Source organism: Sciurus carolinensis, chromosome 10 (genome assembly GCF_902686445.1).
Source record: "Sciurus carolinensis chromosome 10, mSciCar1.2, whole genome shotgun sequence".
Taxonomy (NCBI): domain Eukaryota; kingdom Metazoa; phylum Chordata; class Mammalia; order Rodentia; family Sciuridae; genus Sciurus; species Sciurus carolinensis.
The window spans coordinates 135728387-135742145 of NC_062222.1; the positions used below are offsets into that span (position 1 = coordinate 135728387).

At 57.9% G+C, this 13759-nt stretch overlaps 1 protein-coding gene across 3 annotated transcripts in view; it reads left to right on the top strand.

The window, feature by feature from the left end:
- The window catches only part of Stk32b (serine/threonine kinase 32B), a 300066-nt gene extending 286918 nt beyond the window's left edge, over positions 1-13148 (top strand). For 2 of the 3 annotated variants that reach the window (XM_047566627.1, XM_047566629.1), the window contains exons 11-12: positions 378-442; positions 4139-4431. In XM_047566627.1, coding sequence (XP_047422583.1) covers positions 378-442; positions 4139-4316 — 243 coding nt within the window. In that variant the 3' untranslated portion in view covers positions 4317-4431. Of the gene's footprint in view, positions 1-377; positions 443-4138; positions 4432-11191 lie in introns of those variants that run through there. The other variant, XM_047566628.1, reaches the window with a different exon arrangement.
- The last annotated feature ends 611 nt before the right edge of the window (positions 13149-13759 follow it).

A 13759-nucleotide genomic window follows, 5' to 3' on the forward strand; every position in this document is an offset into this window, starting at 1 on the left:
TGGTGCAGGGGTCCCGGCGCCTGTCCCTCAGGAGCCCTGGGACTCCACCACGGCCCCTGCACCCTGTCTTTACTTCTTCTCCAGGCTCTCACGCAGGCCCAGTGAACACCCAAATGCTCGGGGAACAAGCCCGGCATCTCCACCCCATCCTGCATCTAACGTGGCACTTAGGGTGGACATAGTGGCCTAAAACTGAGAAAAACCCTTGTCTGCCGTTCTCCCCTCAGAAGGAGCCACCATGCGGTCAGTACCTGCCCCTGCTGCTGAGCTCAGCTGGTGGCCAGAGCTGAAGGCTCCTGTCCCTCCCTCTTTGCTCCCGTGCCTGGCCTCCCTGGGCAGCGCTCCATCGTTGGTCTCCTGTCTGTGCTCTCTGGCAGAATGGACACCTGCAGCAGTGTTTGGAGACCGTGCGGAAGGAATTCATCATATTCAACAGGGAGAAGTAAGTCCACGCGGACCCCGGCTGAGCCCCTCCTGGGAGAACCACGGTCAGTGAAGGCCACCCTGAGGCCACAGGCCTATCCCCCAGGCGCTGGTCAGCCAAGGAGGTGGAGGACACAGGCTTGGACCCAGCTGGTGTTAAGATCTGGGGGCTCAAATATGGGAGGCCAATTTGTCAGAGCAGGGGCTTGGGGGGGCAGCCCCAGGGGACCCACATGAACCAGGCGGGGGGCTGCCAGAGGCAGCTCAGTGGCGCCCCCTCCCTCTGTGAGGGTCAGGGGGAGAGTGGGCCAGGCTGACTCCGCAACCATCCACCTTCAAGTCAGACAGCAGCACAGGGGTCGCAGGACATAGGAGGCAGCCCTGAACTGCGGTTCCCGCCACAGGCGCTGGCCCAGCCTGGGGTTCAGGGAAGCTTCTGGGGGGACTATGCCCACCTGAGTCCCAAGCGAGGCATAGGGAAAAGACATCAGGTGAGGTGTGGGGACAAGCCACAGAGAAGGGAGGCTGCATGGCAGGGGCGGAGACCTGCAGATGGGCAGGAGCTTGAGTCCCCCAAGCAGGCAGGGAGGTGAAGGACAGGGTGCGCACGCGAGCAGGGTCCACTCCTGCAGGGACCATCCCATCAGACCCTGCTGTGCCGCAGAAGGCGGGCTGACACCATGCACTGTCCCGGGCCATTGCACATCCCCGCAGGCCAGGCTGCTGCAAGGCTCATCCCCTCCCCAGCCGTGGGCACCCTGGCCGGGAGCTGCAGCTCAGAGGCCCTCTGCAGCCTTCCTGGGTCAGGCATCTGCTCTGTACGGCCCAGCTGCCCTGGAGTGCCCGGCCGGCACATGGGAGCCCACGACAGGCAGAACGGAGCTGAGCCCAAGTCGCAGCAGCGGCATTTTGCGGTTGGCCGTGGGCCACAAGATGTGCAGTGCGTGCGGATCCTCTGGAATCCAGATTGTTTCCTTGTAAAAGGAAATGAGAACAAGCACTCTTCCTCGTGTCATTTAGGGGTGGAGTCTGGCTGTCTTTAGCGTCACCCAATTCAATGCTCCCCCCACGTGGAGATGGAAATTGAGTAGGAAAATGCAGAATTGCCCAGCGTGCTCAGGGGTCCTGGGAGACGCGTGGTCCTGGGTCTGAAGTGAGGCTGGTGCAGTCTGCAGGAACTGGAACACAGAGGAAGAGAGTAAAGTCATTTTCCAGACCGAGGAGCGGAGGGGACGGCATTGGCAAACACTGACCGCACGGAGAAGGTGACCAGAGGGGACCAGCAAGTCTGGACTGCTGTCCCTGCCCCTGCGTCCGCTTCTCTGTGTATCTGGCTATTCCCTCAGTGCCCTGAAGGCTGAGAGGTCAACCTTGTCCCCTCAAGATGCCGCCCGAGCATCTCGCCCCCTCCTGCCTCCTCACAGGGGAGACATGTGCCCTCCATCCACAGCATGCCCTGCCTCGGTTTCCCCACTGTAAAAAGTTGATTCATGATGCACTGTCTGCCCAACACCAAGGGTTTGCCTTTGAGCCAAGGAAAGTATGGGACCTACTGTCCCCCTCTTCTCTCTGCCGCCCCTTGTTTGAGGCACCTGCTGTGTTGCCACTGAAGTATCTGAAAAACTAAACCAAGACCCTTCTTTCCAACGTCCGCACTGTGCTGTGTGGGAGGACCCATCGGGGCATGCGGAGCCCAGAACCCCGCGTGTGGACCAAGGCGGGCGCTGCAGGCCGGTCTCCTTCCCTTCTCGGCAGAAGGAGAGGCCGGTGGCCTCAACAGACTGCTCCTGCCCACATGCAGCAGGCATGGGCCCTTCTGGAGAGCGCCGTGGTCCCAGGAGCCTGTGTTGGGGTCGTCTGGGGTGACCTTAGAGTGGTGCGCCTGGTATGGGCTGCACTGTGTTGAAGCCCTGGCCCCAGTACCAGTGAATGTGACCCGATTTGGAAATGGAGTCATTGCAGATGTAACGCGTTAGGATGAAGCTGTACCGGGGTAGGAGGGCCCTTAAGCCACAGGCTGGTGTCCTCATGGGGGAAGAGACCCAGACCCGGTGAGAAGACCTCGTGGAGACAAGGTGGAGCCTGCGTGGTGTATCTGCCAGCCAAGAGGCCGGCAGCCGGAGAAGCATGCCCACGATCCCCCACAGCTGTAGGAGCCAGCCCCCCACACCGTGCTGCCTGTCTTCTGGCCTCCAGACTGTGGAAGAGTGGCTCTCTATGGCTCGAAGCCACCTAGCCAGTGTGCCCCGCCCCTCCCAGCTAACACAGCACCCTAGTCCACCCCTCTGCACCAGAAGTGGCTGGAGGAGGCCCGCATCTTCATCTTAGCATGCTCTTGAAATCACTGACTCCTGAGAGCGTGGTCTGTGCCCAGCTTTGCAGCTTCCATTGGTTATGAGTTGCGTCTTCGGGATCTCCTGTCTACCACTGAAGACCCTCCCAGCTCTGTGTCCCCCACCCAGAGTACCCAGGTGCAGCACAAGCCCTCGGTGGCTGAAGGACGCTCCTGGACTAGCCCCCTGCACAACCCACCTGTCTCTTGCACGATGCAAGTCTGCTTCCTCAGCTGAGAAAAGCTCTTGCCAAAGAAAACACCCCTGCAGCTCCACCACAGTGAAGAAGCGGCCGTGGCATGAATGAACGCATGAGGGCCAGGGCGCTGGACCCTCGCCACACCAGCCCCGCAGGAGACCTTCATTCAGTATCTGACAGACACATCATGATCCCAGACTGGGCCCTGGGCACACAGAAGTGAGTCCAGCAGGACCCAGGTCCTCAGGATGCCTGCAGCCTGCAGCGGGGACAGTCCCAAGCATTGCTAGGTAGGATGCAGGCTGCTAGGGTACAGACATCATGACTTGCTGTGGGGACACAAGGAAGTGTCCTGGGCCCACCCTCTCTGGACCTTAGTTTCTAGACAGAGCACAATTAAAATCGGTGCTGCCCAGGGTCCTGGAAGTGCAGCTTATTATTAGCTAATAGTCTCAGTGAAAGGCCACAAGCCAGGTGGAGCGTCTGCATCCAGGGACCGGCTGAGGCCCCTTTAGTTTGAGAAATGCACTGTGGGGCTTGTCCCCCTCTTTCTCACCAAGGATCTGAGCAAGGGTGACTTTTCCAGAGGCCTGTTCAATGGCATTTGACAAAGTTTCTCAGAATAAGAAGGCCCTGATGAAAAGGGGATTTAAGAAGCCGAAGTGTCTATGCTTCTCACCTCCTAAACAAACAGCAGACTTAAAACCACCTTAAAGCTGCCTCTGGAACCCTCGAGGCTATGACACATCAGAACTCTAATACTGCATTTGCTACACTTGATCCGATTGATATTAACAGCAACTGACATCCACACGTGATTTTATGCTTTTAGCTTGTGTCCTTTAGTCCTGGGCTTCTCAATCTCGTCTCTACTGAATCTGCCGTCTAGGCTGTGGGTTGTCCCGATTGTGGTAGGATGTTTGAAGAGTGGGAGTCCTCTTGGGCTTGGAAACAGATGGACCTGGGTCAGACCCTGGTCTTGCTTCTTGGGGTGCTGAGGCCTCTCGAGGTCCCAGGCCTCTCTGAGCCTCAGGTTCCCCTCCTGCACCAGCAAGATGGGCTAGATCAATGACTGCTTGACTCCACCAAAGTCTGTGCCATTTGCAAAGTGCAAAGATCCCTTTGATCTTGTCACCAGCCCACCAGTGAGAAAGGGAGGTTAATAATCCCCTGTATTTTGCAGATTGACTTGTGACATGGGAAAGACCCTTTGTGCCCAGCTCCTCAAGCCCCATCGCCAGGACGTAGCAAACATAAAAATCCAGGTTTCTGAAGTCAAGGCTGGCACACTGAGACTCCTCCCGTCCGGTTCTAAACCCCGCAGCCCAGACCTTGCTGTGGGGCTGAGAGCGAAGAAGTAGCGCCACCTGCTGTGAGCTGGCCTCAGAGGCACCTGCAGCCACTTCCTCCTCAATCCCCAGCCCAGTCCCACCCGTCCCTGGGTGTTTAATTCCCATTTCTCAGTCAGCAAAACTGATAAAACAATATTCTGACTTGAATGGTGTCTGAGAATCTCAGATGAGTCTGGGGGATGTACCAGCCGCCAGGTGAAGAGCCGGGTGCAGGCGTGAGCAAGGCTCGCCTGGCTTCTTGGGAGCAGAGTGGAGGCTCAGAGACCTGCGCCGGCAGGTGGAGAGGTGGCTGGGACAGTCAGCGCAGGACCTGCACCGGCAGGAGGCATTTCTGGCAGGAGGGAAGGTGGCCTAAAGGCTGCTCAGACTGCAGCCTTTTAGGTTCCACGAAGACTCAAGATCAAGAAATCGGACGGGAAATCAGGGCCCGTGTCACGTTCGCTCCGGTTTCAATCAGAGGAAATTGCAGCCTGGTTTAAAGAGGTTGGCTGGTCCTGGCGTGTTCCTGGCAGCCAAGAAGAGATGAAGACAGAGAAAGTGAGCGGCGTGGAGCAGCCTCAGCATGGTGCTGAGTGCACGGAGCGCGGCCGGCCGTGCCTGCGCGTCACGCCCGCTCACACGCGCTCCGCGGTGCACCCTCTCACCACCTGGGTTCGTTCTCGCTCTCGGTTTCACTTCCTGCTCACACTGTCCTCCTGGAGGTCAGCCAGGGGCTGCTCCCACCTGCTCTGTCACCCCTCTCCTCACTCCCAGGGGCATGTGCAGCATGACAGGCATCTTAGAGGGACAGGGACCCCGGAGAGACTCCCAGGAGCACTGTGCAGTGCTGCCCACAGGCTGGCACGACTAGTCACGTGGCCCCACCCAACCCCAGGGGAGCCGGGAAGTGTCACCTGCCTTAAGGGGCAGCCCATGGAACTCTTGGCCCACCTGTCAGCCCCCAGCACAGGCCCTTCATCACCACATGGAGGAGGACGCAGCAGGTACCACCCTGAACCCGCAGGGACACAGCAGCTCAGGCGCCCCTGAGTCTAGAGAAGTCTGCTGGGGACAGCGGCAGGGAGGGCACAGGGGTTGGAGCGTGCAGCTGGGAAATGGGAACCGCAGCGTCCTGTATTCAGATCCAGGGCACCTCTGCAAAGCTCTGCGACCTACAGCCAGCTCTAGCCGCTTTGTGGTCCCTTTCTCACCCTTGGGATGGGTGTCCTTCCTTCTAGTCCTGAGGGTGGGTAGAGGTGTCAAAGGAGAGGCGGCCACATCAGGAGGCGCCAACAGAACCAGCCCAGCTCAGAACCCACCAGCTCAGAACCCACCAGAACAGAACCAGAACCCACCTCGGCACCCCTTCCCTTCTCCAGAGCTGACCTTGTTAGAAAGGGGCAGAGCGAGGGAGACCCCAGTCAAGCCACTGCTCCGCTGCCTCACACCCCGCCCACCCCACGTTGGGCTGTTCCTCCAAAGGTTTCTTCAAATACACGTGGTTTCCGGCAATTGTGGATAAAGCAGAATCATAGTGCTTCTGGCCAAGGGCTGTTATTGAATTCGTGAGATAAGAATGGCTACCAGGTGATCTTCCTGGTGAATGACGAGGGTTGAAGGGAAAACAGCAAGTCACACGGAGCTTTATTTAAGGATGGGAAACCTCGGCAGGGACTAAGAAGGATACTGTACCAGTCAGAGTCTCTTAGGAAACACTGAGGAGAACTGATCACAGAGAACCGTTTGCATCACAGTGGATGTAGGGGTACAGTCAGCTGCCCAGGTTGCTTTGCCAGGAAGCAGAGAGAGAGAGAGAGAGACAGAGACAGAGAGAGACAGAGAGAGACAGAGACAGAGAGGGGGGGCAGAGGGAGATAAGGCTCCAGGGACTACATAGAGCCACTGAGGACCTGCTCCCCTCAACCTGATCCCACCTACCTCCTAGAGTCCCCCTCCCACAGTCCGTTCAGGTGTGAACCCGTCACTGGATTAATCCACCGAGGAGGTCAGAGCTTCGTGATCCAGTTGCTTCCCAAGAACCCTGTCTCTGAACGTCATTGCCCTGGGGACCAAGCCTTTCACATGTGAGCCCTAGGGTCACTCCAGGCCCACGCTGTAGCAGGGCATTCATACCCACCGCCCAGGACCTCTGTGAGGAACAACCCCTGGACGCTGGCATGCATGTGTGCTAATGATTTTATGTACAAAATCATGATGCCACTCAAGCATTATCTTGTTTTTATTTAAACCCACGGGTACACACGTCCGTACACACCAAACGACGTATCCCAACTCCTTCAGCCACCAGGAGAAAAGTTCATGCACGTGAACTCACGCAGCTGGAAGTCCACACGGGCTGCCCGTCCTCCCAGTCCACATACAGCAACCCAATCGTGGTCCCGCTAGGACACCCTGTTACTCTGTTTAATTACAGCCCACCTCCTTTCCCCTAGGGACGCTGAACCCGAGCCTGCCAGCCTGGGCACTCTCACCCCATCCCACACGGTGCTGGGCTCTTGCCTCTGGCCGGTCACCATGCTGGGGCTGTGAGGCCTGAGGTGGCACCCTGTGGCTCTTGCCCAGGGGAAGAGACCCAAACCAGATAGCGGCGGGTTCTAGGTGCTGGTCCCCATGCCCTGGCCCCCGGCTCGTGGACTTGTTCTAGTCAGCTGTTCATCTCTGTGACCAGACGACCTGATGGGAACAACACAGATGAGGAACAGTGTACTTGGGACGCACAGGTTCAGAGGCCCCAGTCCCTACATAGCCGGCTCCATGACTCTGGGCCACAGAGAAGGCAGAACATCGTAGCAGAAGAGTGTGGAGAGGGACAGCAGCTCAAGACTGGCCACCAGGATGCAGAGAGCTCTGCTCAAGAGGGGTAAAGCGTATACCCCAAAGGCACGTCCCTGGGGACCCCCTCCTCCAACACACCCACCTGCCTACAGTCACCTCCCAGTTAATCCCCATCAGCAAATTAATGCACTGATGAGGTGAAAGCTCTCGAAACGCAATCCTCTCACCTCCGAACTTTGAATTATCTCACACCTGAGCTTCTGGGGTACCTCACATCTGAACCATAACAGGACCCCTCTGGGCCCCTGTGGCCCTGGGGCTGGACTTCCTCCCCTCAGCCTGCCACCCTGTTGCGCCCGCCCTGGGTCCCCACCTCAGCCACTCCTCTGTGTCCCCTGCTCCTCAGGGTCTTCTGCCTGACACCTGTCCAGGTGCAGGTCGCCATCAGGAGACATTCTGGGGGCAGCATCAGAGGCCTCATTGATCCTCAGTTTCTCCAAAGTGTCAAATGGGAGCATGTCCACACTGCAGCCATCTGTCCACAGCTGCTGCCTTTCATAAGGACCCCCGCGGGGCAGGCCGATGACACACATCTGATGGCCTTTCTCTTTAAGGAGATTCTGCTGTCCCCTCAGTACAGATGAGAAGAAAGGCCGGGAAGAGCAGAGTGTGTTCCTGGTGGAGCTAGGACTCTGGCCCCACGGGACTGCTGCTGTTCCCTCCACCCCCGGACACGACGCCATAGGGTCAGGCGAGACCGTCAGTGAGACGAGAGCACTCCAAAACGCTTCTGCTCTTTAAACTGCAATGCACAAAGGAAGCCGCCTCTCTCAAATGGGGGGCCAGGCGGCGCCCGTGGCTGGCCAGCTGGGAAGGAAGTGGCGCTGAGCTGAGCCGTCCCGGTGTGGCCAGACGTGGTCTGATTGGCTTGCTTGCCGCGTTCTCCTCTGCGGGGCTCCGCTCCTGCAAACCACCTCCAGCCTAGTTCATTACCAGCCGCTGTCTGCCCTTCTCCTGCTGAGCCCTGCTGCCGAGCGGGGCCTCCCCAGAACGCTTTCCCCCGGCATTTACTGCTGGAGTTCAAAAGTGGAAAGCATTCACATCCCTCACTCAGGATTTGGTCACAAAGATGACGATTAATCTGATCAGTTGACTGAGAAATTAAATGTTCCTGTCATGTGGAGATAGCCCGCCAATGTTCCTGAATGGAACCGCGTAGCCCCGCTAGTGTGTGTAAAACCTCTTTTCCTCTCCTGAGCGTTGCGGATTCCTGGGGGCTGCAAGCGAGCACCCGGTGCAGCGTGGTGGTCTTGTCTTTGTCTGGGTTCACGAATCCCGATTTGTGCAACATGAGCTTTCCTAGTTCCTTCAGAGCATCGAAAAGACCATTCTATGCTCCCTTCTCTCCAGCCGCAGACTGAAGGGCCCTGGACTCAGTGGAAAGAGCAGGGGTGTTAGACAGCCCTGGCTGTGAATCCAGCCTCCCCACGTCACATGTGGTAGGTGACAGGGTCAGGAGCAGGCAGCCCGGTGTGCCAAGCTGCGGCATGTCCTTCCTTCCGGCAGAGCTGCCTGGTGCCTGTGCACGGACTGCTCTCTGGCCGGTCCCTGCCACCACAACTGTGAGCCTGGCATGCAGCGGGGAGGGGTGCGGCGGAGAGGGGAATGGTGGGGGCAGAAGGCGGTCTTGGGGGCAGGAATGGATGGATGGCTGGTCGCGAATGGGGAGGTGAGGAGGCGAATGGAGTGGTGGGTGGATGATGTCCTGATGGACAGGTGATGATACACGGGTGCAGGGATGATCGGATGAATGGGTCAGTGGGTCTCTGGGCGGTGGACCTGTGGGTACCCAGAGAAGGCATGTTGGTTGGTTTTTCGTCTCAGTGACAAAATACCTGGCATAAACAATGTAAAAAGACAAAAGGTTTCTTTAGGCTCCTGGTGTCAGCAGCTTCAGTCCGTGGTTGGCCAGCTCCATCTTGTCTGGGCCCGTGGTGAGGAGAACCTCCTGGTGAAAGGGCGTGGCGGGGCCCGGCTACGCACCTCCCAGCTGGTGGGAGCGAGTGCGGGAGGAAGAGGTTGGACAGGAGTCCCCAGCGCGCACTCCCGAGGACCACTCCCTCACCAGGCTCTACCACCCATTTCCACCCCCCAGTAATCCACTTAGCTGTGGACCCTTCCAAGGATCAACCGCTGGTGAGGTCAGAGCCCGCCCAGCCCTGAACACTGCTGCACGGGGGCCGAGCCCCTAGTGCACCAGCCTCTGGGGACGTTCCAGGTCCAGACCACACCGACGGGTATTTCCTTCCCGACTGTCTCCTTGCTCAGACGGGAGCCCAGCAGTGAGTGCAAGGTCATGACCACCACCTCACTCAGCGCCTGCTCGTGGCCCCAGGCTCATGGAGACCCCCTCCTCACGAGAGCTCCTCGCTCCGGCCCAGAGATGGGCGTGGCCGCAGCCCTGGCTCCAGATGTCCTTGCTGACACCTGCTTTCACCCTCTCAGTCTGGGCCCTCAAGTCCCTTCATCCCACACACCGTGCCCAACACGGAAGCCCATCTGGTGCTTGAAGCCCACCTCGAGTGGTCCCTCCTGTGGAAAGCCTCCCCTGACCCCCACGAGTTCGCAGAACCCCGCTGTCCCTCATGGGGCTCCCGCGTCCCTGTCTGACTCCATCTTGCAGTATCCAGAGGTGGCCGTGCAGGCAGATCCAGTGCTGGGCACTTAACAGACTGTCCCCGTGGGGCCCACCCGTCCTGCACATGCCCAGAGAGTCTGTGGCATCGCTGTTTCCACCCAGACCCGGAGGTCCTGCTGCACATGCTGGTCCTGTCCTCTGGGCCCGGCCCCTCTTCCCCAGGACGACATACCTTAGCCACGACTGCTTGTCCAGTCATCCTGCCTGGGGAGCAGCAGAGGGCAGAGGAACGGACCCCGTCCCACACGTTGTGGGTGGACAGAGCAGGGGACAGAGCCACCAGCTCACAGTCTCCTGAGACGGAGTTGCCACTGTGCCTCCGAGTCACCTAAAGGACACGCTCCGTACCTACGCAGTCGCGATGCTCTGCTCGGCCTTGTCATACACGTTCAGGGGCACGGCTGTGGCCCCCTGAGGCATGGGCTGTGCCACACTTACACTGGGGTCACTCAGTGCCCTGCAAGTGACAAGCACACGTAGACGCTTGCCGCGTAACACGACACCCGTCCAGATCTGGACAGCGGTTACCGACAGCCTGCTAGTGTCAGGCCAGCCGCCCTCAGCCTGCGTCTTGCAGAACAAGGTAGAACTGGTAGACATTTTTATTCTCCCCAGCCCTGTAGAGACTTCCTGCACATTCCCTCTGACCCCCAGCCTCCTGCAAATCCACGGTGGAATCTCTACTTTCAGGTGAGGACACCGAGGCTGAGAAGAAGCTAAACCACTTGACCAACATAACCCAAGTAGCGTTGAGGGCCGCTCTAAACCCCACGGCCCCCATGCGGCCTCCATTCCCTCTGTGGCCTCACCTACCTGCAGTGGCACTGTGGTCCAGGGAGGGAGGCACCTGGACTTGAAGATCCACAAGGGAGGGATGTTGACATAGTCCAACACGTGGACAATGGCCAGATGGCCAGCTGCTCAGAAAGCAGGGTGCACAGTCCCTGTCCCTCGACCGTTGGCCCGGGGTGTTCTGTCTGTCTCCAGTTTAACTGCGTGGATATTTATTTGTGGGATCATTTGATCACTTTAGACAGAACGCCCTGTGAGGACAGGGAAGGTGGCTGTTTGGCTTGCCAGGGTACCCCCACTCCTGGGTATGATGTGGCACCTCACGGGCACTCAGGAGGAACGCCCTGACCCACGCCCCTGGCTCCCCAGCACCTGGCTGGCTGTGAACTGGGGTGATTACTGTATGATCTCTGTGTTCCTCACGAGGAGCTGAGAGATGGCGATCATCATCCTCCTTTCAGACCCAGAAGTTGAGGCACTGCGTATCCAGTGGGTCACAGAGCACGCCGAGCCCAGCACCCTGCGGCCCGAGGCTCTGCCCGTCCAGGTGCACCTCCTGCACCTGCGCTGCACCCAGCTCCTCAGCACTGACCCAGCTCTGCACTGCTCTTGTTTGCAGGCTCAGGAGGCAGCAGGCACCCGGCAGCCAGACCCTGGACGCGGAGAGCCGAGCGGTGAGTCAGACGCAGAGCAAGCTGCAGGACGGGTGCAACAACAACACCCTGGCCCACGCCTGCTCCCGGGGCTGCAGCAGCTAGACCTCCACCTGCAGAGGCCCAGCGGGCCCAGGCGCCTCTGCCCTGCCCACCCAGAGTCTCCATCTCATCCCGGAAACATCAGATGCAGAAAGAGACCTGGACTCGGAGCTGGGAAGTCTGGGTCCCAGTCCCTGTGTCCCATGGATTCACTGTGTGACCTTGGACAAGTCACACCCTCTCTGTGCCTCCGTTTTCTGCATCTGCCAAAGGGGTCAAACAGCTCTCTGCCCCACTTCCAAACACAAGATTATTGTGAGAATCCAGTTGGCTAGCAGACATACAAAACCTTAGGCATTTGTAAAATTATCTATACGTGCAACACATAATCTCAGATCTGAAGTGCACTCCTATCCCCAAAGCAATGAGACCTTTATAACCTTGCACTTGAGCCCGTCCTCCCTTATCAGATGGCAGTCTTGAAGACAGCAGCCCCGAGGACAAAGTAAGTGTCGGACACATCTGCCCTCCTACAGAAACACTGCCCCCAAGTGCTGGAGCAACCCTGGCGGGTCTTCACTCACTTTCTTGGCTGGCCAGACTTCCTGCTGCCTGGAAGGGTGCAGACCAGCCTGGTCCTCAAGGTCGCCATGCTGCAGATGTGCCCCTCCTGGGGGTTCACCGATGTCCTGCCTGCCTAGTTCAGCAGTCTCTGCTCCCTCCTTCCTGCCCCCTCTGAACGCCCTTTGCTGGAGTCAGGTCATTTACTCCCAGTGTCCTCCAGGACCCCAAAACCCAGCCCTACAGTAGAACTCCCCACCCCCCTGTGCGCCCAGGTGTTCCTTCTCAGGAGGTGTGTAGACAGGCTAGGGGGCCTCGCCGTACAGAGGGCACCTGACTGGCACTGACAGGCAGCTTCCTGTTTCTGCATTAGGGAATGGGCATGTTTGGAAAATCTGTGCTAGAAGGAAGGTGGGTTCCTCCAAAACAAAGGTGGATTCCCCCAAAACACAGACTGCGTTCTGGCCTAGTCAGGGGACAGCTGCCATTGAGCTGCGAGGTGCTGAGACTTGGCAGTGAACCTGGCTGCATGGTCAGCAGGCTTGCGGAATCCAGCCCCGCTGCTGGTCGACCAGAAGACCGCGGGCCGGTCACATGATCACCCAAGCGCCAGTTTCCTCACTTTAAAATGGGAATAAAAAGACCACCCTGGCAGGGCTGCCACGGGGTCCATGGGCTCCTGCATGTGATGTCTGGTGGGGTGGACAGCCCACTGAACGCCACCATTGTCATCTCCATTGTCGCTGCCCCAGCACCGTCGGCATTGGGACAGACCATCCTGCCCGGCCGCCTGGGCAGGCTGGTTTCCTGAGGCTGGTTTCCAGCCCTGATCACCTTTGGGATTCTTTCCATTTCCCTCCCTGGAGGCCTTGTGTCTGTGCACCCTGCAGAGTCCAGTTGTTCTTACTCTTTTATCAAGTTCCCATTTTTTCATTTTTTACATGAGATAAATGGATCCTCGGGGCTGTCTGGGTCATCCCTAGATTCTTAAGGGACATTTTAACACGTGACAAGGTTTTATATTTTATTTAGAAAAAGAATCTTTGTTTCCCTCCTTGGGACTGAGGCTGTGTCCAACCTGTTTCGCCCACATCAGTCTGAGTGCTCTGCCCACTATCTGGTCTTTGGTCCCCATCAGCACCCTCCAAGAAAATGTCCCCTCCAAAAAGTAATGGCCACCCGTCTCTTCACTGTGACCTGGGCCGTTACGATTTCTCACTGGGCAGAGTCACGAGGTGGAGTCGGAGCTGGGAGCAGCCCAAGGGACAGTGGATTTCCTGGCTCTGTTCAAGTCTGTGTTCCTTATTGAGAATAAACTATTTCTTGGACATTTCTTCTTATAAACTGGTTCTTAATTCAGAGTGGGTGGGAGGGACCTTGTTCCTCTCAAAGCGAAGAGGCTCAAATTTAGTCAAGCACAGGGATGGGGTGGGATGGGGTGGCTCAGTGTTGTCACCATAGCAGAATACCTGAGATCAGTCAACTCAGAAAGAGAAAAGGGTTATTTGTAAAATTTTCCTGTTTTTAGAGGCACTGACCCTGATCAGGAGCACCAGGCTTTGAGAACTGCAGGGAGGCGTCCCCGCAGCAGCGCGCGGTGGAGCAGAGGCCTACGTCCTGACGCGGGGGGCTACAGGGCAGGGGGCTTCCGAGCACTGTTCAAGGGCACACCCCACGGACATAACTCTGCTCCCAACCCTCACCTCCTGAGGGTTCCACCCACTTCCAAGAGTGCTACCTGGGGACCAAGCAGGGGCAGGGGACACACATCAGTCATACGTCTCCTTTGCCCACAGAAAAAATGGATCAGCTGGGCAGTTCACAGGGCTCCCCAGCTTGGTCACATTTTACACCAGCATTATTATGAGTATTAGTTACTTACAGAGGTACAATCCATTCACTAGGGGAAAATATAGAAAATTCTCTACACA